The 24,036-nt window shown below is 44.2% G+C and overlaps 1 protein-coding gene across 2 annotated transcripts in view; it reads right to left on the bottom strand.

Moving 5' to 3' along the window:
- LOC133405945 (bone morphogenetic protein receptor type-2-like) overlaps window positions 1-24,036 on the bottom strand; it is a 54,868-nt gene that overhangs the window by 10,356 nt on the left and 20,476 nt on the right. For both annotated transcript variants that reach the window (XM_061683044.1, XM_061683054.1), the window contains exons 3-7: window positions 20,324-20,503; window positions 6,259-6,366; window positions 5,975-6,066; window positions 3,356-3,586; window positions 1,179-1,293 (exon numbers count right to left, since the gene is read on the bottom strand). In XM_061683044.1, coding sequence (XP_061539028.1) covers window positions 1,179-1,293; window positions 3,356-3,586; window positions 5,975-6,066; window positions 6,259-6,366; window positions 20,324-20,503 — 726 coding nt within the window. The remainder of the gene's footprint in view (window positions 1-1,178; window positions 1,294-3,355; window positions 3,587-5,974; window positions 6,067-6,258; window positions 6,367-20,323; window positions 20,504-24,036) is intronic.

Raw genomic sequence — 24,036 nt, 5'->3', positions numbered from 1 at the left:
TTATGCCGCTCAATTTTCTTTAACAGTGCAGCTATTGGCTCGCCGTCAGAAAACTTAGCTTCGTGTACGTGAGTGCACGCATTTCAAAAGTGCGCGTGCACACGCACACGGCCAATCAGATGGAGGGTCCCCGCCCTTCACTAACTGATTGGTTTAGAGACCACGGTGGGTTTCATGTGTCTACTTTCAAGTCGCGGAAATGTTTTTTTCTTCCAAATGACTGGGCACCCTCTTTTTTTTTTTTTTTTTTTTTGCTACACCATTCAGAATTTATGGCCTATATGCGACCGACTTAGTCGTACTCTGGAGTCCTGTCTCGCACCCACCGACCCCCCACCCAAAAAAAAATAATAATTCATACGCCGGATTTCCAGCACCACGCCAGAGTACTAAGTCATAGCTCTGCATCCTAAAACGGAGATTGATCTTACTTTATGCGTCTCAGACGCACATCAGATGAGATCCCTTCACTGTATACTGATATTTAATTATACTGTACATCAAGCAAATCCCCTCATATCGCTTAGTGTCCTCCTCTCCTCTCATTCTACCGCAACAGGATGCACTGTTACTAAAGAACTAAACTCTGTCTCCTCTATCAAAGCTACAAAAATAGGATTATGATCATATTGCCTAATATCCTTTGCCTGTGCAATCCTACTGACCAGAAGAGGGGCAGTTAGAGCATCGAATCAAGAGATTATCCTGATCGCAGCTCCCTGTACAGCAGGTGACTCCTCTTTCCCTTTTGACTCTTCGCCTGTCCCTTCCTCATCCACCTGCCTTTCGCTCAGTCTTCCTCCCTACTTCTAAGCCTCGCTGACTGCTGTGATGAGCACCACTGCTGATTGAGAAGAATGAGGAGGGCCGAGGGAGTTGCCGCTCTGTTTAGTTGTCACTTCTGCCTACGAAGAATGCTTTCACTAGGCCTTGGGAATATTCATATCAGCTCACTTTGTCCTTCTCTCCAATTTTGTGTGACTTGGATGCAAGCTAAAGGCCACTCTATAAATAGGCTTGCTGTGCAGGCAGCATGGAAGTGTGCGTTTGTCCAAATGCAGTGATGCAGAGTGACCCATGCAAAGACCCACACGGAGTTGTATTGTGCAGGCTTTAGATCTTGGCTGGAAAACAGGGCTTTTGGAATAATTCTAATTCCAATAATTTTGGCAGCTCACCTCCTTTAAAGAGTTCAGTGTGCAGGTACGCCAAGCCACGAGTGACGGAGTGAGCAAGCCGGCAGCTGTTGACCCAGTCGCTGGTTTGAACGCTCAGGTAGCGGCTTAGAGAGCCCTGGATTAAGAGAAAGGGGTATGATGAAGAAAAAGAGAGACCGGCGTGACACGTGGATGAGTCAAATCAATCGTCAGCATGGCTCTTGAAATCTGACAAAACGAGATGCGACGTGTGTAGAGGGGGACAAAAATTGCTGAGTCTTTGTTTGTCACTTCAAAACACTACTCGACAAAGGGCAAGTGACAATGATTTCACGTGCACCATCATCCAGGTGATGGCACAGGTTTCACCATTTTGTTTATTAGAGCAAATAATTATGCTTATATTACACTCCAACTTTACGACTGTGTCTGTTCAAGGTCTATTTTATCATGAATTGATTTATTTTAAAGTGTCATTTCAGTTGTTTGTTTAAACAACAAGTGTTTTAGAGCAGTATTTCCCAATCTTTATTAAGCCAAGGCACATATTTTACATAAGAAAATAAAAACCTCATAACACACCACCCAACAAAAATGTCACAAAAAGTGGATACTCATTAACTGTAGAGATAGGCTGATGTTTTTTTCAGGCTCACTATCAGTACCAATTATTAGTAGTAAAGGAGGCCAATAACCCATATTTCTATTTGCTTGGAAAGGATTAATATTGGTGTCAATATTTTGAATAATACAAACTCCACCAGTTTTAAATGCCTTTAAGCATACAGTGGGTACGGAAAGTATTCAGACTCCTTACATTTTTCACTCTTTGCTATATTGCAGCCAGTTGCTAAAATCCTGCAAGTTAATTTCCCCCCCCCCTCAATGTACACACAGCACCCCATATTGACAGAAAAAAATGCATTATTCCCAAAAGACTCATGGCTGTATGAGCTCAAAAGGGTGCTTCTACTAAATACTGAGCAAAGGGTCTCATTACTTACGGCTGTTTGATATTTCAGTTTTTCTTTTTTAATAAATCTGCAAAAATGTCAACAATTCAATTTTTTTCCGTCAATATAGGGTGCTGTGTGTACATTGAGAAAAAAATTAACCCAAATGATTTCAGCAAATGGCTGCAATGTATCAAAGAGTGAAAAATTTAAGGGGGTCGAAATACTTTCTGTACCCACTGTATGTTTTATCCAACAGCTTTTTGGGTTTGCAATATGTTGAAGTTTATTATTATTATTTTTTTAAAATCAATACACAATAGACATCTTTGTTATAACATTTTCACAAAAAGTGCAGGAAGCTTCAAGGCTCAGCAGCAGTTAATTGAAAATTTCAATAAATAAATAGTTCCCTGAAGTTTACTCAGTTTTAAATTGATGTCTTACTGGCCGTCGGATTTAAATTTAAAAAAGGCAGAGTCCGATATGCGTCAAAATGTCAAATATTGCCGCTGATAATCGGCCTGGCTGATAATCAGGTTTATCCCTGGTTAACTGCCATCTAATGGAAGAGCATTTAGTTGTTCTGCCTGTCACTATACATCTCTGACATAGATAGACAAACAAAGATACGACCACTTGAGTCTAATTGGACAATTTCCCATGGCACACTGGTTGGGAATCACTGTTTTAGAGAGCAAAAATGGAAGCTTTAGAAAACACAGGTGTTTACATACCCGTTTAAACACTGAATAATCAATCTTTTCTAAAACAGAGCATATGCTTGAGTACATCACATTCATTCATGAATGGCCCAACACTAGACGTGTGTACGTGTGCCGCTCAAGATACTGAACTTGACAACCTTTCTCCAGCAAAGCGGTTATTTATGTTTTTTCTAGATCGTTGTCACGTTACATCAACATAGGAAAAGAATGTAGAAAATTAAAGGATAAGACACCATCCCATCCATCTACTGTCTGGCTTGATCATATACTACAAGGCAACCCTCAGTTAGATCCGGTCATTCTATTATTTACTACTTGTGTACATATTTACTCATGCATTTTGCTTACAATCTTTCCTCGCTGACACTGCATTACATGACCAAGGGAATCATACTCAAGGCTACATTGTATAAGAGGTGGTTTTGCTTTGTCTTCATACCAAGAGACAGCTATTCAACTACACTACAAGTGCATGTTGCCCGGATTGCCAAAAGACCCTGGGAGTCATTTCACTCACGTGCGGGTAGTAATCCATGACCAGCAGGTACTCAGTGCGCCCCTCTGGGCCTGTCCGCTCATCGGCGGCCACAAAGCAGGCGATGTTGCCGTGCTCCAGTAGCGGCAGCCGGTAGATGGAGCATTCATTTAGAAAGTTCTGGCGGTTGGTGGCAGTAAAGACCTTGACGGCAACAGGTCGCTCATCGAGGGAGCCGCAATAAACAGCACCGTATCGGCCCCGGCCAATCAGCTAAAGGAGGGGACAGTGGAAGAAGGGCAGAGAAAATAAACAATTCTTAATCGATTTACGGTGCACAACATAAATGAGTGCATCCCCTTTGAAATATAAACTATTTATCAATTTGTCAGTGCACACAATAATAATTTTCAGAATTCAGTTGGTTGAATTCATACCTTTTGAACTCTAAAATATATTGGTGCATAGGAAATTTTGCCACATTAAATTATTATGTGGGGGAGAAAATAGCATTTTTGTATGTGCACATTGACAAACCTCATTTGCTCACATCTGTGTATTGTGTAGTAGAGTATGCAATAGAAAATATTGATTCTGAAAGGAAACTCAAGGTTTTCTGACTAATCTGTTGAGATGCACTTATTTATGTTGAGCACTGTACTTGCAATTCTGCCCTTGTCCTTAGCGCACACTCATTTAACACCATAATGACAGAAAATCAGATTGACGTCTATGAGAAATTGCTGACAGGAATGTAGAGAAAAACAGAATCAGATTAAAAAATGGCTACAAAGCAATCCAACATTAAAATGACAAGTCAGGATGTGGGCATAAAATTAAATTAGGTTACTTATACCATTAAAGTGTCTTCAACTTCGCTCCAAACGTCAGCCAGTAAGTTAGTGTTTTTAGGGGTGCAGAGTACTATTGACTGCCCTTTACATCTCAACACACACAACGAAAACAAAAACTGAATGGATGATGTGCAGGAAATACCCAAATTCAAAAGCACATTTCTTCAGCCTAGTTGTACTAAAACATGAATTTCAGTGAACAGTTACAGAACCTTTGGACTTGGTGGTCTGTGCCAAACTCATTTTTGTCACGGGCCACATTGCAGTTTCGGTTTTCCTCAGAGGGTTGTTGTGACTCTGAACCCATATACTGTACATGTCATCATATTATTACATGTACACAACAAATTGATGCATAACAAGTTTTGAAATCAAAAGTCAAGGACAGTAGTTTGTTCAACTATTGTTCAAGTTACCGGTTGAAGGTGTTTGGTAACAAAAAAATGCAATATGTCAATGTTATTTACTACATATGATCATTTGAAATATTGCTACAGATTTGAGCAAGATTCATGGAAATTGATGCACATGATTTGCTTTCATAGACGTCATAAAATGATGTGGCGGGCCGGTTCTGGCCTCCGGACCATGAGTTTTACACCTGTGGTCTAAGAGCAGCCACATCTGCTTTGCAAGAGAGAGAATGTGGGTCCGCATTTGATAAGAACCAAGGACGGCACTGGGAATTCAACTCCTGCCTGAAAAGATATCAGTGCCTTGTGCCACTTGGATCTCAGACAGTGCAGCACAGCATGAACACCTGAACTTCGGGGACTGCTAACATGCCACATAACATTATATCCCAATTTGTGGGTTTCTAGTTCCTGGGCTTCCCGTTCTAGTGTGGAGTATGACTGATTTCAAAGCCTTTGTGGTTTTTCTCTTTTGCGTTCAGCTACTGGCGCCAGTTTCATCTCATCAGTGTGATAACCAACATGCAGAGACTTGAAGCTTGAGGCCGGGATTCTATTTTGTCAATGATTTTATCATTGTGGGTGATGGTTGGAGTTAAATTCTTGGAGAAATAAAATGCAAAAATGCTTCTAGAAAATGAGCAGTGATGATTCATCTCGTTAAAAAACAAACAAACAAAAAACAATCAATGTATTTGTGATGCAGTACTTTTAAAACAAAATAATATAGGGATAGCAACAGTATATTGGTAACAAATAAATCAAAAACCACATACCGGACTGTGTTTTGCCTCACTAATATACTTAAACTAACATTTCTCTTTTCAACTCTTAGTTGTGTCAAAAGCTTCATGACAAAACATAACCAATACTGCATTGCTGTCTCTTAACTAAACATTTTCAGCGCTAATTTAAACAGAAGAGATCATCATTGAGCAAAACTGGACATTTTGCTATTGCGCTCCCAAGAACGTCAAACTAGAGCATATACAGGAAGCCAGGATGAAAGCCGGTTCGAAGACGAGCCAGGCTTACAAATCACCGTGCAAAGAGTTAATATTGTCACCACCTACCGAGCTACATTGGCTTCTTATCAAGTTTCCTTCAAGAATGTGTGTTCTTGGAATAGTCACATGACACGTGCTGCCACGACTTGGATGCCGAACCAACAATTGTAACTATACTACTTTAAGTGTGTTTACTCCCTATGCCGGTAGTTTGATACGACAGATATATGTCTGCACTTCTTTTGTTCTCAAGATGTCCTAAAAACACAACCGCTGAATTCTGCAGGCGTGTTGTAGTGAGTGTTGGAGGTGAGCGTTTTTGCAGAATAAGTGGCATCGTTTCTCTGGGGAAGAAAAACTGAAACTGTCACATTTCGGGGAACAGACCTCGAGCAGTTTGAGATTATCCAGGTCTAAAGAGCTCTCGGAGCCAGCAGCCTCCATCATGTTCAGATTGTGAAGACCTTGCTTCCTGTCTCCTGTAAAAAATAAATAAAAAATAACAAATAAAATATAAAGAAAAACATGCATGCACACACACAAAATCCTTTAAACAAGGTCTTCTCTGATCCCATTTATTACAGTGATCACGACCCCACAAAACCATTTAACAGACTTAGCTACTGAATGTGGTCTGTTTTTGCTCTCTGTGTGGCGCCATGGAAACTCACCACGCATCAAGCGGTAACCAAAGAAAGCGGCTGCCGCGACGACGGCCAGCACAGAGACGGTTGCCAGGGCAATGATTATTGTCTCTTCATAGCGCAGAGTGTGAGAGTCTGCAAGGATGACAGATTAAAAAAAAACAAACAAACAAAAAAAACAGTTAAAACAGACAATGAGAAAGGAGGTTTGAGAGGTTTGTCAATGTGCACAACAACATAAGCAGTTGACCTAAACAATTTAAGAAATATAGTATTTGAAACTTCTATGAATTGCTTTTTCACAAGTGATTAATATCAAATGATGAATGATAAATGGTCTTTCACTTCTACCTACAAGGTACTCAAAGCGCTTTAACACTGTCTTCTCATTCAGCTACCACCTAAGAGAAACTGGGGGTTCAGTATATTGCTCAAGGACAATCCGACCTAGGCTCATGAGCCCAGGATTAGATAGAGTTGGCCATCGTTTGAATTTGAGCCATTCCGGTTCCTTATTTCGATTCTCTAATCAGATTCTTTTAGGGGGCTGGGTCAAAAAAGTTTGCATGGTTTAAATAAAGGGTGTCCAAATAATGAACATCCAATTTCTTAGCAGCCAGCAGCATAGACTAAAATTAACATTTGACTCGAGGTTCTTTATAACCAGTACCAATATCAAACCTATGAACTAAAAGACAATGTGTGTAATTGACCTAATGTTAATTAATTAATGTTTCGGCTCAAAGTTAAACATAGCATTGTTAAAATAGTTATTTGGGACTGTTTCATCACGTCAAATGGCTTATATGTGCAAATTTTATGTTCCTGTTTTAAGCTTGTAACCTTTTATTTTGAAGGGTATGCACCAGAACTCAGCATTTTGGCATGAAAAGTAACTTCGCACGGCACCGGTGATTGTTAAATTTATTTATTTATATATTTTTTAAATGGATGGAATCAAATGCTCTAAAACGCTGATTCGTTTCCCTTACCCACCGATGAGGCACAAAGTTAGTGTTTGTGATACGTTTATGTGAATTTTGTCCCAATTCATTGTGATGTAAAGTTGCTACAGTGAAGTTTTAGCCCATTTTTTTATTTTTTTTTTGTCATCGCCGTTTACGTTGGTTTGAAGACTAAAAAAAACGCTAAAAACCATCAGAGCAAAAGTGCAAGCAACCGTTTACCTTGTTAGCTGTCTCAATGTTGGCATAGACTTATTTTATCGTTTCACTCACACAATTGACTTGAGAGTTGACTTCACTGAAGCTCCGCGCGGTGTCGGCTGAGGCTAAAAGCGCATCAGACACTATACATCGTCAAAGCCTCCTTTGCACAATGTAATCTTATTCCAAGTGTTGCACTGAGGTGACTTGTTATTAATTTTAACAAAGTTAAGACACACTTTTGTTCGCCGTAGCAAGCACATTGTGCGCGTTCTTCTTCTTTGTTGGTTTACGCCACTTTGTTGTTTTTTGCCACTTCTTCGCGGCTGGAGAACTAGGGATCGAAACTGGGAACGGAAATGTTTTAATTCGAATGGTTCCGAGAGAACCCGAACATTAGTCCCGGTTCCAATCAGTTCTCGATGCCCAACCCTACCCAGGATCCTACACAATCTGCATTTTCCTGAGCTTTATTGTTCTTAAATATACTACGTCTACTATAATGACAAGCATTTTTGCAATGAATTTTATCTTGACATCAAAGCAAATTTTACATAATAGGTTACACGGTAACAGTAACAAATAGACCTGTGATTCTCAAAGTGTGGTATAAAAGTGGGACACAGGCTTCCTCTAGTGGTACGTGAAAGAATCACTGAACTAAACACAACCATCCATTTAAAAATGAAAATTTCAATCGAACATAGAGTGAACAAAAATATCTTATGGTGGCAACACCATTTCAGGGAGATAAACATTAAGTAAAGAGAGACATTTCATTTAATTTCATGTTACATTTAAAACTGTCAGACACAGTAGCAGGCTGTGACAGCAAGAGATGGAGGTGACAAAACTAAACGCTTGAAGGGCTCGACCACACTATTATCACTGCTTCAGTCTGCGAAGAAAAGTGTGGATCACCAAAGTGATTTATGTATGAAAACAAAAGAAGACGGGAGCTAGCTGAACAGTGATTACTTTGGTAGCTCCGATGAAGCCCCCGCTAGCAGCAGCAGCAGCAGCAGCAAACGGCTTAAATCAGTAAGGGACAACAAAAAAACTTTTAATCTTTAAGAACTGTTAATGTTCAAACTGTGCATAATGTTACAGTGGCTTACAATAATATTAAATAGGTTTATACGAATAAACGTTCCTCAAATTGGATTAAACGTACTACGCAACTGTATTTTAATGTTGATCATGATGGTGATACTTGGAGAGCTAAGTATTTTTTGAGGTGGTACTTGATGTTAAAAGTTTGATAACCACTGAAATACACAATTAATTGGCACACATATGTACACTGCATATGGCTAAACGCAGACTAAATTGCCTGTAGTTGTAAATGTGAATGGTTGTGTAAGTGTCCATGTGTGCTGTGATTGACAGGCGATCATTCAAAGGTGTACCTTTCCTTTTACCCGCAAGTGAGGTGGTTTAGGCTGCTGCACCACAGGTGATATAATCTATAGTCATCAATTAATCTAAGCATCAATTTATATTCCAATGATCCAACTACAATGATACAGGCTCACCCAGTTGTATGTCCACCACAAGCAACATACCCACATGGACAACATTGTTGTTACTCTTGGTACCCTCAAGAAAGGCTCACAATTACCACTGAAATAATTTAAAGTATTAATGAATTCAAAAATACTGAACATTAACTAATAAAAACCAGACATTGCTTTCTGTGCTGTCCAACAGCATTAATTTAAAAAACAAACTAATTAAAGTGGCATGGATAAAAAGGAGAATGCTAGTAATATTGTTTTTTTGAGGCAATGAAACTGCCTAACATCTGTAGCTCTCAATGCGGCTGGTGCACTTGGTATTTTGGCTCACTGACCCAACTGTCTCAGGTTTGACGGGTGCCATCTTCAGACTATGTTTCAGCTCCTTCTACAGATATTTAAAAGGATTTAGAGCAGGATTCACAGGCAGTCACAAAATAGTCTGAATGTTTTGTTCTTAGTTATTCTTATATTTTCAGCTGTGTTTTGGGTCATTAGCCTGTTGGAGGATCCATGACCTATGGCTGAAACCAAGCTCTCTGACACAGAGCAGCACATTCTGCTCCAGAATGCCTTGATTGTTTTGAGATTTCATTGTACCCTGTATTTAAGACACCCTGTGCCAGATGCAGCCAAGCAGTTCCAGAAAACAACGGCATCTTATTATACAACCCCAATTCCAATGAAGTTGGGACATTGTGTTAAACAAATAAAAACAGAATCAAATGATTTGCAAATCATGTTCAACCTACATTTAATTGAATACACTACAAAGACAAGATATTTAATGTTCAAACCGATAAACTTTGTTTTTAGCAAATAATCATTAACTTATAATTTTATGGCTGCAACACGTTCCAAAAAAGCTGGGAGAGGTGGCAAAAAAGACTGAGAAAGTTGAGGAATGCTCATCAAACAGCTGTTTGTAAACTCCCACAGGTGGACAGGCTAATTGGGAACAGGTGGGTGCCATGATTGGGTATAAAAGGAGCTTCCCTGAATTGCTCAGCAAGCAAAGATGGGGCGGGGTTCACCTCTTTGTGAACAAGTGCGTGAGAAAATAGTCGAACAGTTTAAGGACAATGTTCCTCAACGTACAATTGCAAGGAATTTAGGGATTTCATCATCTACGGTCCATAATATCATCAAAAGGTTCAGAGAATCTGGGGAAATCACTGCATGTAAGGGGTAAGGCCGAAAACCAACATTGAATGCCCGTGACCTTCGATCCCTCAGGCGGCACTGCATCAAAAACCGACATCAATGTGTAAAGGATATCACCACATGGGCTCAGGAACACTTCAGAAAACCAATGTCAGTAAATACAGTTCAGCGCTACATCCGTAAGTGCAACTTGAAACTCTACGATGCAAAGCAAAAGCCATTTATCAACAACACCCAGAAACGCTGCCGGCTTCTCTGGGCCCGAGATCATCTAAGATGGACTGATGCAAAGTGGAAAAGTGTTCTGTGGTCTGACGAGTCCACATTTCAAATTGTTTTCGGAAATTGTGGCCGTCGTGCCTTCCGGGCCAAAGAGGAAAAGAACCATTCGGACTGTTATGGACGCAAAGTTCAAAAGCCAGCATCTGTGATGGTAAGGGGCTTTGTTAGTGCTAATGGGATGGGTAACTTACACATCTGTGAAGGAACCATTAATGCTGAAAGGTACATACAGGTTTGGAGAAACTTATGCTGCCATCCAAGCAACGTCTTTTTCACGGATGCCCCTGCTTATTTCAGCAAGCAAATGCCAAACCACATTCTGCTTCGTAGTAAAAGAGTGTGGGTACTAGACTGGCCTGCCTGCAGTCCACACCTGTCTCCCATTGAAAATGTGTGGCGCATTATGAAGCGTAAAATACGACAACGGAGACCCCGGACTGTTGAACAGCTGAAGCTGTACATCAAGCAAGAATGGGAAAGAATTCCACCTACAAAGCTCCAACAATTAGTGTTCTCAGTTTCCAAAGATTTATTGAATGTTGTCAAAAGAAAAGGTGATGTAACACAGTGGTAAACATGACCCTGTCCCAGCCTTTTTGGAACGTGTTGCAGTCATAAGATTCTAAGTTAATGATGATTTGCTTAAAATGTATGCATTAATTGGTCATAACATACAGTCTGATCCTCTAAACTAAAAGAATAAACTAAAAGCCTGCTTAAACTAATACCACACAAACAATTTGTGTTTTCGTATTTTTATAGCGCATAACGTGAACATTCTCAGGACAGGGAGGAAAAAGTAAGTGAACCCTTGGATTTTTTTCCAAGATGGCGCCTACCAGTGTGGCCGCCTCGGTAACGCGCTCTCTAGTATTGTCTTTGTTTTTGTGTTTTTCGTCCGTCTTTGGAGACCTTACACGACTCACTTACACAAGGGGAGACCTGCTAACCATCAAGGAGGCTACTCCGGACTTTCTGTCACCAACTTTCGAAAATCCACTCAGTTTTTTCCCCGAGTTACTCACCGGAGCGGCGTCCGCGGTTTTCGGCGCATGGATGCGGAAGCGGCGCCACAGAGGAAAACGAGCCGGCATTCAGGTGAAACTCCGCAAGAGAGGACACAGATTGGCGTTCCCGTCGATCCACCTCGCGAATGCCTACCCAACAAAATGGACGAGCTTCATCTTCTGTTAAAGACCAGTAAAGACTTCGGACGTTCTGCGGCCATGTGCTTCACGGAGACCTGGCTTTGCGACGCTGTACCCGATGGCGCCGTCACGCTTCCCGGCTTCAACATTCATCGAGCGGACCGCGACATGGAATCATCGGGAAAAACGAAGGGCGGCGTAATATGCCTCCATATAAACGAAAAATGGTGTACGGACGTCACGGTGCTCAGCACACACTGCAGCCCGCATTTGGAGTCGCTGTATCTGAACTGTAAACCATTTTACTCGCCACGTGAGTTTGCATCGTTTATACTGGCTGGAGTCTATATTACACCTCAAGCTAACACGAGCGCCGCATTGCTAACGCTCGCCGAACAGGTCAACGAAATTGAAAAAAAACACCCTGACTCACCCCTCATTATTCTCGGGGACTTTAACAAAACTAAACTCAACCACGAACTCCCTAAATACAAGCAGCACATCGACTGTCCTACCAGGGAAAATAATACTTTAGACCACTGCTACACTACGGTAAAAAACGCATACCGTGCTATACCTCGTGCAGCCCTGGGCTCGTCTGATCACTGCTTAATTCACTTAATACCGACGTACAAGCAAGAACTTAAATGTGTGAAGCCTACAGTGAAAACAGTCAAAAAGTGGACCAATGAAGCAAAGATGGAACTTCAAAGCTGTTTAGACTGCACAGACCGGAGTGTCTTTGAAAATTCAGCTGGCAGCCTGGATGAATATACGGACACTGTCACATCCTATATCAGTTTCTGTGAAGAGGTTTGTGTACCAACAAAATCATTTCGGACATTCAACAACAACAAGCCGTGGTTCACTGCTAAACTTAAGCAGCTTCGCCAAGCTAAGGAAGATGCATATCAGAGCGGGGACAGGGCCCTGTATAATCGAGCTAGAAACCAGCTTACTAAAGAAATTAACATTGCAAAGAGGATCTATGCAGCAAAGTTGGAAAAACAGTTTAGCGCGAACGACTCGAAATCAGTCTGGCGTGCATTCCAATCGCTGACTAATTACAAGCGACGATCCCCCCAAGCTGAGAACTATAGCACACTAGCCAACGACTTGAATACCTTCTATTGCAGATTTGAAAAGGACAGTTTCACTCCACACACCCACCCGGCCGCACCCGCGACCACAACCACACCTCTGACTTCTGCGTTAACCATCCATGAACAGGATGTGAGACGCATCTTCAAACAACAGAAGATTAACAAAGCAACAGGACCGGACCATGTGTCCCCATCCTGCCTCAAAGTCTGCGCGGACCAGCTCGCTCCAGTCTTCACTTAGATCTTTAACAGATCTTTGGAAATGTGCGAAGTTCCATCCTGCTTCAAACGCTCCACCATCATTCCAGTCCCCAAGAAACCTGCATTCTCTGGTCTGAATGACTACAGGCCTGTCGCTTTGACATCTGTGGTCATGAAGTCCTTTGAACGTCTCGTGCTGGACCACCTCAAGAGTGTCACAGGTCCCCGGCTGGACCCCCTGCAGTTTGCCTACCAAGCGAACAGGTCTGCGGATGATGCAGTCAACATGGGACTGCACTTCATCCTAGAACACCTCGACAGTGCAGGGACCTACGCGAGGATCCTGTTCGTGGACTTCAGCTCAGCGTTCAACACCATCATCCCTGAACTCCTTTCAACCAAGCTTGTCCAGCTCAGCGTCTCACCTGCCATCTGCCAGTGGATTTACAGCTTTCTGACGGGCAGGACACAGCAGGTCAGGCTGGGGGAGGCCACCTCATCCACACGCAGCATCAGCACTGGGGCGCCCCAAGGTTGTGTCCTCTCTCCGCTGCTCTTCTCTCTACACGAACGACTGCACCTCAGCGAACCCGACTGTCAAGCTCCTGAAGTTTGCAGATGACACCACTGTCATCGGCCTCATCAAGGACGGTGACGAGTCTGCATATCGACAGGAAGCGGAGCGGCTGGAGCTGTGGTGCGGGCGACACAACCTGGAGCTGAACACGCTCAAGACGGTAGAGATGATCGTGGACTTCAGGAGGCATCCTTCGCCACAGCTGCCCCTCACGTTGTCCAGCTGCCTTGTGTCAACCGTCGAGACCTTCAAGTTCCTGGGAATTACAATCTCTCAGGACCTGAAGTGGGCGAACAACATCAACTCCGTCCTCAAAAAGGCCCAGCAGAGGATGTACTTCCTGCGGCTTCTGAGAAAGCACGGCCTGCCACCGGAGCTGCTGAGACAGTTCTACACAGCGGTCATCGAATCGGTCCTGTGTTCTTCCATCACAGTCTGGTTTGGTGCTGCTACAAAAAAGGACAAACTCCGACTGCAACGGACAATCAAAACTGCTGAAAGGATTGTCGGTACCCCCCTACCCACCATTGAGGACTTGCACGCTGCCAGAACTAAGACAAGGGCGTGCAAAATCCTCTCGGACCGTCTGCACCCCGGTCACCAGCTCTTCCAGCTCCTTCCCTCAGGTAGGCGCTACCGATCAACGCAAACTAGAACTAGTAGACATTCCAACAGCTTCTTCCCTCTTGCGATCAACTTCTTAAACACCTAACCTATAATTCCATTACAACAAGCTGGCAATTTTTTGACTTGAGTTCGTTGTCACATTTCTGTGGGGCCAATTATGTATTACTTGTGCACTCACTGTAGTTGTCTCGCCATGCTGCACTATTTGCATATACTGGCCACTCATGCCAGAGTAGCATCTGCTCCATTTGCACACTGATTGAGGAGTATCTGTAACATTTGCACAACCAACATTGTCCCAGATGATCGCACTACTCGTCACTTTAAACCGCATACACTCCTTGAAGTCTCAGCGCCCTTTGCACAATGGTCATTGCACCGGACTATTGCAATATTAGTCGTTCGAACTGCTCTAAGTGCTAGAGGACTCTGCATCTTTTTGCACAATTGTTTTTTGTCAATGTCTTTATGTCCCCAAAGTGTTCTGTAAATTGACTGTTTGTTGTACTAGAGCGGCTCCAACTACCGGAGACAAATTCCTTGTGTGTTTTGGACATACTTGGCAAATAAAGATGATTCTGATTCTGAATAACTGGTTGACCCTCCTCCCCTCCTTGAGCAGTCACCTTGTCGTGGTGGAGGGGTTTGTGTGTCCCAGTGATCCTAGGAGCTAAGTTGTCTGGGGCTTTATGCCCCTGGCAGGGTCACCCATGACAAACAGGTCCTAGGTGAGGGACCAGACAAAGCACGGCTCAAAGACTCCTAATGATGACGACAAACAATGGACTTCGTTTTCCCTTGCCCGGACGCGGGTCACCGGGGCCCCCCACTGGAGCCAGGCCTGGTGGTGGGGCTCGAAGGCGAGCACCTGGTGGCCGGCCCTGCACCCATGGGGCCCGGCCGGGCACAGCCCGAAAGGGTAACGTGGGTCCCCCTTCCCATGGGCTCACCACCTGTGGGAGGGGCCATAGGGGTCGGGTGCAGTGTGAGCTGGGCGGTGGCCGAAGGTGGGGACCTTGGCGATCCGATCCCCGGCTACAGAAGCTGGCTCTAGGGACGTGGAATGTCACCTCTCTGGCAGGGAAGGAGCCCGAGCTGGTGTGTGAGGTCGAGAAGTTCCGACTAGATATAGTCGGACTCGCCTCCACACACAGCTTGGGCTCTGGTACCAGTCCTCTCGAGAGGGGTTGGACTCTCTTCCACTCTGGAGTTGCCCACGGTAAGAGGCGCCGAGCAGGTGTGGGTATACTTATTGCCCCCCGGCTTGGCGCCTGTACGTTGGGGTTCACCCCGGTGGACGAGAGGGTAGCCTCCCTCCGCCTTCGGGTGGGGGGACGGGTCCTGACTGTTGTTTGTGCCTATGCACCAAACAACAGTTCAGAGTACCCACCCTTTTTGGAGTCCTTGGAGGGGGTGCTAGAGAGCGCTCCCGCTGGGGATTCCATTGTTCTGTTGGGGGACTTCAATGCTCACGTGGGCAATGACAGTGAGACCTGGAAGGGCGTGATTGGGAGGAACGGCCCCCCCGATCAGAACCCGAGCGGTGTTCTGTTATTGGACTTCTGTGCTCGTCATGGATTGTCCATAACGAACACCATGTTCAAGCATAAGGGTGTCCACACGTGCACTTGGCACCAGGACACCCTAGGTCGCAGTTCGATGATCGACTTTGTGGTCGTGTCATCGGACTTGCGGCCACATGTCTTGGACACTCTGGTGAAGAGAGGGGCGGAGCTGTCAACTGATCACCACCTGGTGGTGAGTTGGCTCCGATGGTGGGGGAAGATGCCGGTCCGACGTGGCAGGCCCAAATGTATTGTGAGGGTCTGCTGGGAACGTCTGGCAGAATCCCCTGTCAGAAGGAGTTTCAACTCCCACCTCATGTTTGCTCATGTTCCGGGGGAGGCTGGGGACATCGAGTCCGAGTGGACCATGTTCCATGCCTCCATTGCTGAGGCGGCCGACTGGAGCTGTGGCCGTAAGGTGGTCGGTGCCTGTCGTGGCGGCAATCCCCGAACCCGTTGGTGGACACCAACGGTGAGGGATGCCGTCAAGCTGAAGAAGGAGTCCTATTGGGCCTTTTTGGCCTGTGGGACTCCTGAGGCAGCTGATGGGTACCGGCTGGCCAAGCGGAATGCAGCTCTGGTGGTCGCTGAAGCAAAAACTCGGGTATGGGAGGAGTTCGGTGAGGCCATGGAGAAAGACTTCCGGACGACTTCGAGGAAATTCTGTTGCACCATCCGACGTCTCAGGAGAGGAAAGCAGTGCACCGCCAACACTGTGTATAGTGGGGATGGGGCGCTGCTGACCTCGACTCGGGACGTTGTGAGTCGGTGGGGAGAATACTTCGAAGACCTCCTCAATTCCACCGACACGCCTTCCCATGAGGAAGCAGAGTGTGGGTTCTCTGAGGCGGGCTCTCCTATCTCTGGGTTTGAGGTCACCAAGGTAGTTAAAAAGCTCCTCGGTGGCAGGGCCCCGGGGGTGGATGAGATTCGCCCGGAGTTCCTAAAGGCTCTGGATATTGTGGGGCTGTCCTGGTTGACACGCCTCTGCAACATCGCGTGGACATCGGGGACAGTGCCTCTGGATTGGCAGACTGGGGTGGTGGTCCCCTTTTTAAGAAGGGGGACCGGAGGGTGTGTTCCAACTACAGGGGGATCACACTGCTCAGCCTCCCTGGTAAGGTCTATTGAGGGGTGCTGGAGAGGAGGGTCCGTCGGGAAGTCGAATCTCAGATTCAGGAGGAGCAGTGTGGTTTTCGCCATGGCCGTGGAACAGTGGACCAGCTCTACACCCTCGGCAGGGTCCTCGAGGGTGGATGGGAGTTCGCCCAACCAGTCTACATGTGTTTTGTGGACTTGGAGAAGGCGTTCGACCGTGTCCCTCGGGGAGTCCTGTGGAGGGTGCTTCAGGAGTATGGGGTACCGAACCCCCTGATACGAGCTGTTCGGTCCCTGTACGACCGGAGTCAGAGTTTGGTCCGCATATCCGGCAGTAAGTCGGACTCCTTCCCGGTGAGGGTTGGACTCCGCCAAGGCTGCCCTTTGTGGTCGATTCTGTTCATAACTTTTATGGACAGAATTTCTAGGCGCAGCCAAGGCGTAGAGGGGGTCCAGTTTGGTGGCCTCAGTATTGCATCTCTGCTTTTTGCTGATGATGTGGTTCTGTTGGCTTCATCAAACCGTGAGCTCCAACTCTCACTGGAGAAGTTTGCAGCCGAGTGTGAAGCGGCTGGGATGAGAATCAGCACCTCCAAATCTGAGACCATGGTCCTCAGTCGGAAAAGGGTGGCATGCCCTCTTCAGGTCGGGGATGAGATCCTGCCCCAAGTGGAGGAGTTCAAGTATCTTGGGGTCTTGTTCACGAGTGAGGGAAGAATGGAACGGGAGATCGACAGACGGATCGGTGCAGCGTCTGCAGTGATGCGGACTTTGTATCGGTCCGTTGTGGTAAAGAAGGAGCTAAGCCGAAAGGCGAAGCTCTCAATTTACCGGTCGATCTTCGTTCCTACCCTCACCTACGGTCATGAGCTGTGGGTCGTGACCGAAAGAACGAGATCCCGGATACAAGCGGCCGAAATGAGTTTCCTCCGCAGGGTGTCCGGGCTCTCCCTTAGAGATAGGGTGAGAAGCTCGGTCATCCGGGAGGATCTCAGAGTAGAGCCGCTGCTCCTGCGCATTGAGAGGAGCCAGATGAGGTGGCTGGGGCATCTGATTCGGATGCCTCCCGGACGCCTCCCTGGTGAGGTGTTCCGGGCACGTCCCACCGGGAGGAGACCCCGGGGACGACCCAGGACACGCTGGAGAGACTACGTCCTTCGGCTGGCCTGGGAACGCCTCGGGATCCCTCCGGAAAAGCTGGATGAAGTGGCTGGGGAGAGGGAAGTCTGGGCGTCCCTGCTAAAGCTACTGCCCCCGCGACCCGACCCGGATAAGCGGTAGAAAAATGGATGGATGGATGGATGGTTGACCCTCCTTTGGCAGCAATAACCTCAACCAAACGTTTCCTTTAGTAGGAGATCAAACGCGCAAATGATCAGGATCAATATTTAACCATTCCTCTTGACAAAACTGTTGCGGTTAAGCAAAACGCCTGGGATGTCAGGTGTGAATAGCACTCTCTCATCTCAATCGGGTTGAAGTTAGGACTTTGACTTGCCCACTACAGAAGATGTATTTTCTTCTTCTGAAGCCATTCTGTTGTTGATTTGCTTCTGTGGTTTGGATCATGTGTCCTCCTGCAAAACCAGTCTTCCTTTGAGCTTCAACTGCTGGACATATGGGCTTAAGTTCTTCTGCAAAATATCTTGATAAACTTGCATTGATAGCAAGCTGTCCAGGCCCTGAGGCAGAAAATCACACCCATACCATGCTCAGTCACTGCTTTACAGATGGCATAAGGTTTTGATGTTGTGTGCTGTGCCATTTTTCCTCCACACTTGGCATTATGTTCCTCCCAAACAATTCAACTTTTGTTTCATCTGTCCACAGAATACTTTGCCAGTACTGCTTTGGAACATCCCAGTGCTCTTTAGCAAACTTCCAACATGCAGCAATGTTTTTGTTTTTTTAGACAGCAAAGGCTTCCTCCTTGGTGTACTGTCATGAAGCCAATTTGTGTTTAATGTTTTACGGATGGTAGATTTGACAACTGAGATGTTGGCATGTGCCAGTGATTTCTCTAAGTCTTCAGCTGACTTATTTTTCTTTTCTTTTTTAAAAAAAATATCTCAGCATTCTGCGCTGTGCTTTTGCAGTCATCTTTACAGGATGGCCATTTCTTGTAAGAGAAGCAACAGTGCTGATCTTTCTCCATTTATAAACAATTTATGTAACTGTGGACTGATGAACAAGTCTATCAGGGATACTTTTGTAACCTTTTCCAGCTTTATACAAGTCAACAAATCTTAATCGTAGGCCTTCTCGGAGGTCTTTTGAATGAGGTATGGTACACATCAGGTAATGCTTCTCAACAGGAGACATTTCTAATTGCTCGAGCAGCTTTAATCCACACCTCCAATCTTGTCTCATTGATTGGCCTCCAGGTTGTCTCACACCCGACTCTTATTAGATCTTTGAGCATTCATAGCCTTGAGGTTCACGTACCGTTTTTCCTCCTTGTCCTGTGAATGTTTATTTTTAAATACAAATATAAAAACCTAATTGTTTGTGTGGTATTAGTTTAAGCAGACTCTCGTGATTTGAATGATGATCAGACCGCATTTTATGACCAATATACTCTTATTCATACTCTTTCCTCCCACTCTACAGTATGCAACCAAATTTCAAGTGAACTAATACTGTACATGTAACAGTTTTCATCTGATGTAAAGAATGATTTTGTCTCTAAATCACTTGGTTAGCCAATGGACCCATTGCTTCAATAGTGGCAAGAAAGCTGCCAGACATGTTGGCAAGTAATGACAAATCAAGTTTTTTTTTTTTTTTTTTAAATAAATATTACAAATTAGAATCTAATATTAAACCCAGCATCCTGAAATCATTTCTTTCTTTCTGACTTCCAATGTTCGTCTTGTCACCTGTGTGCTAAGCAGAACAGTCACCAAGCCACCCGCAGACAGACTGATAACAGAGACGCCTTGCATTCCGAGGAATGTTGAGTGGCAACATGAATTGTAGTGTGTGTGTGTTCCGCCACCTGTCCCTAAACATAGAAAGAACACACACACTGCATTTATTCAGTGCTAAACCTTGACGAAGGAACAATTGACAATAGGTGCTTTGCTTAACGACGTTCCAAAGTATGACAAGTTCTAACTATCATTGCTAATCTGAAACACTGTACATGTCTGTGCAAAGCACTTCATATAAAATGTTCAACATTTCAACGTGTATTCAGTGTTAAGCTACTTGACCCGTTACCAGCAAAGTTAGCTGATAGTTAACTACTAAGCGTGTGTTCTTGTGTCACGAACGCAGATTCGCTTTTTGGATAAATTTGTCACACATAAATGACGATTTTCATGGTTTGGTGTCCTGATTAACTAGGGTTGATGTCCAGATGGAGGTAGTGAGAAGCCAGGAAAACCTCCTTGAAATCAGCTTAAAAGTAGGTGCCCCTGCGAGTCTGATCTGGCAGGGCCACGAACCTAACCTGAGGGCAGCTGGTCCAGATCACTGAACTGGGGCATAACTGGGGATCTAACATATCCCAGGAGATCCTGTACCGGGAACTAAAACTTCCATGTAATATATGGCTCCCTTATAAAGTATAAAGCAGAAACCTGTTAAAAAAAGTGGTTCCAGTTATTTGACAGTTTATATGTAAGTGTGTGCGCACGTACAGATGGGCTGTGCAGTGGTGGGGCTGGGAGGCGGGAAATCCTCTGTGAAGTTGACGTTGCACATGTCACTGCCGCAACAGCAGAAGTGGAATGTCCCGTTCTGGATCTGAGGTGGCAGTTTGGTCACCACGCAGCGGTCTTCTCGACAATCTTGGTGGTCGCCAAGGTGGGTCCAACAACCTGAGTGGTGTTGACAACAACACTGATATTGAGAATTTACAAGTGGTGAGTTTCGATCTGAGTGTCCAATTCTGATTTGGTGTCCTATCCAATATCCATTTTGCCCCTAATTTAGATCGACATACAAGTGACACATACCTGATATCACAAGGGTTACGTTTACTGAAAACAATGAGAACACAGAGCTTTTACACCATTTCCAAAGTCAAACTCAAGCACACTCTAGGTACTAGTGGTGGGTAAAAATATCAATTCATCAAGGCACTGCAATTCAATATTGATTCAGCAAATCCTCTTTGATTCACCTCCTGGCCAGTGCGGCGTGCTTTGCATGTGATTGGCGTTATATTGATGGATGCTGCACTGACCAAGCAACAACGGCTAAGCAAGCATCGGGGCAGCGGCAGTGTAACGCTACAGACTTCTAATTTTAAGTCTAACGTTTGGGCTCATTTTGGATTCCTTATAAATCCTGAACACAGAAATAGACAAAAGACACTCGAACCACGATATGCTGTACCAACACGAAACCACGTTACAGAAGTCCCCATCCCAAGGAAATTACACAGAGTTAAGACAGCGGTTTTGGGGTCATTGAAGTTGGCAGAAAGAGTGGCACTTACATGTGATGCTTGGACTTCCAGAGTGACTGTCCCCAACGTACGTAACTACTATCACTTCTCATTTAATTTCTAACGAGTGGGAATTAGTGTCAAATGTTCTGCAGATACAATAGAGCTGTCTACATGTTTACTTTGTACTCCATATGCACAAATGAGTTAGTGCACATTTCTCTATTACAATTTCCAAGACATTAACTTTACATGCACTTTACCTTTTCAGTATTTATACACAACTGTCATGTTTTTAACTTTCATAAAGTAAAGTATTCTCCATTCAGTTCAAGTATTCTAATCAGTCAGGTCAAACCAACTTTACATGACAGAAATAAGGGGTGCTAACTTACTGTAATTAAATTACTTCACACACGCCGAAACTTTAGAGCATGATTCGACATAACGCCGGCATGTTTACATACAACCGTTAGTGCTAGCACTAGCTTGCTGGGCTACATAACATTTTGTTGCCTGCTTGCGAGCGGTTTCGTATTAAAAGTAAATGAACATGCGGTGGTATCGGAATAATAGATTTTATTGCAGTAGTCTAACATAGTGCAATCATGAAAAACCACATTTGTCTTGTAGTCTGTTCCACGCATTAGGTGTTGTCTGTCCCACACAGCCGCCATGTTTTAAAAAAAAAAAAAATTGGCGGTCAGATATTTACAGAACTACGTCAAAAGACGCGACAAGGATAAAAATAAACTAGCTTTTGTATTAAAATATACTGTACACGATGGCGACGTGACAAAGGCTCATCTAAAGACCCTGTAAAGTGATTTATGTGATTTATTTTGAAATACATTAAATATGTTTGAAGATAAGTGGTAAAAAACGTGCAAAGGCTGAGAACAATTTAGGACTGAATTGTGGAGCTATAGCGTTAAACTGTTTTTTTACCTTTCAGTTCTTGAGATTTTTGGGGCAGGGCTAAAACCAAGCCCAAGTACAGTACGCACTTGGGCTTTCTGGCATGAGTCGGACCTCCCCCACAATATGTCTCAGTACTTATATAGTCTTCATTCCATCAGTGGCTATTTGACGCAATTGCCAGTTCCTTAGTAATAACAACTTGGCCATTTCTACCTCTACAGTGTGCAGTTAACCATCAAGCTTTGCCAACAACCTGAAAAAAATGCATCATCCCTAAAGTGTTATGAGTCTTGGATTAGTTTGTGAGTTGGGCTACAGTGTCTCTGTTGTGTGGACCCACGCAGCGAGGTGTTGACGATCTGGGTGGCTCTGCTGCCGGTCTTGTGAGCCTGCTAAAGACTAATAGCTAGTAGCTGCTAGCGAGCTCACAAACTGGGTGACCGCTGTTGGGGCTGTTCAATATGCTGTAGCCTTGCTCTATGCGCCGGATGTGGATCTGCACAACAAAAACACTTCAGGGAAAGTTAAGTGTTTAGTATGTTCGGTAGACGTGAGCCAACAAGCTTGCTGCTAAACTAACAAGGTCGGGGTCGTCTAATATGTCACTGCCTCACTTGGTGTTGTTGTGTGCGGGCCCACATAACAGAGACACTTCAGGGAAAGTTAACTGTTAATTAAACACAGCCACACACATTATTCAGCCAGGCACGTATTTGAGTGACAGATGAAGAGTGACCGGGGAGTGTCTTCACCGCATTCAGCGTACAATACCACAGCCTTTGGACAGTCTCTATTATTCACAATATTGAAACCTCATTTTATATATTTGGCTTTATTTTCACTTTACAGGCTCTTTAAAAATATGTGTAACAGTGTGTTTGGTGCATCCAGTAATGTAGAGCTAATATTTTGGAAAGAATGAATGATGAAATGAAAGAATGATATAAAACTTTCATGGCTTTCCAGGATCTAAACCAGTGATTCCCAACCAGTGTGCCGTGGCACAGTGTGCTGCGGGAAATTATCAAATGTTACTTAATTGCTCCAAAAAATTATTTACAAGAAATAATGCATCTTTGCTCCTTTATTTATGCCAGTGAGGCATAGTGACAGACAGAACAAATAAATACTCTTCTATTAGATGGCAGAAAGTACATACAGTAATTACTGTGCATCTACCTTTTCTGACATTTTTGTTTGTTGGTGTGCCGTGAGATTTTCTAATTGTAAAATATGTGCCTTCGCTCCATAAAGATTGGAAATCACTTATCTAAACAAGCACCCTTCACTCTAATATTCCCAGAATTAAAGTAAACCACTTCATGCCAATAAAGAAATGTAAATCAAAACATTGGGCAGCAGTAACAGAAGAAACCTTATACTTAACTAATTATTACATACCATTTAGTTTGTCCTGGACTAACTCCACTCCCAATAGGTTCAAAAGGTGGATAACTTTAGTGTTACTCTACTGGCATCAACATTTGCCCTTTTTAATGGTTAGCATACCCCAGAACTTTGAATGTAGTTTTGATTTACCATGGTTGTGTGTTGTTAGGGATTCCATGTGTTTTTTTTTGTATACACTCCCATAATGAGCTAACTTTAGCATGTCTGCCACAGAGTGGTGAGGTTCTGGGTTTGTTCTTCCAGTGCTTGCGTGGGTTTCCCTGTGGACTGCTGCCTACTCCCCCCCCCCAAATAAAAAATGCACACTCGGTGAATTGAAAATTCTTGTTGTGCATTGGTGTGAATGTTTTTGTTTGTTTGTCTGTGTTCTGCAATTGACTCATGACCAGTCCGGGGTCTATCCTGCCTCTCGCCCAAAGTTGGCTGGGAGAGGCTCCAACTCACTGGTGACCATAATTAAGACGGTATACAGCATAAAAAGGATGAATGGACACTGCCAAGACACATACAGCGGCTGAAATATGTATTTAACATGTCACCATTTTCCCTCACTAAATATACTTCCAAAGGTACTATTGATCTGAAAATTTCACCAGATGTTGGGAACAACCCAAATAATCCATAAATATA

Source organism: Phycodurus eques, chromosome 1 (assembly GCF_024500275.1).
Source record: "Phycodurus eques isolate BA_2022a chromosome 1, UOR_Pequ_1.1, whole genome shotgun sequence".
NCBI lineage: Eukaryota > Metazoa > Chordata > Actinopteri > Syngnathiformes > Syngnathidae > Phycodurus > Phycodurus eques.
Note: the sequence above shows the minus strand (reverse complement) of the source record. Positions and strands in the feature narration are given on the sequence as shown.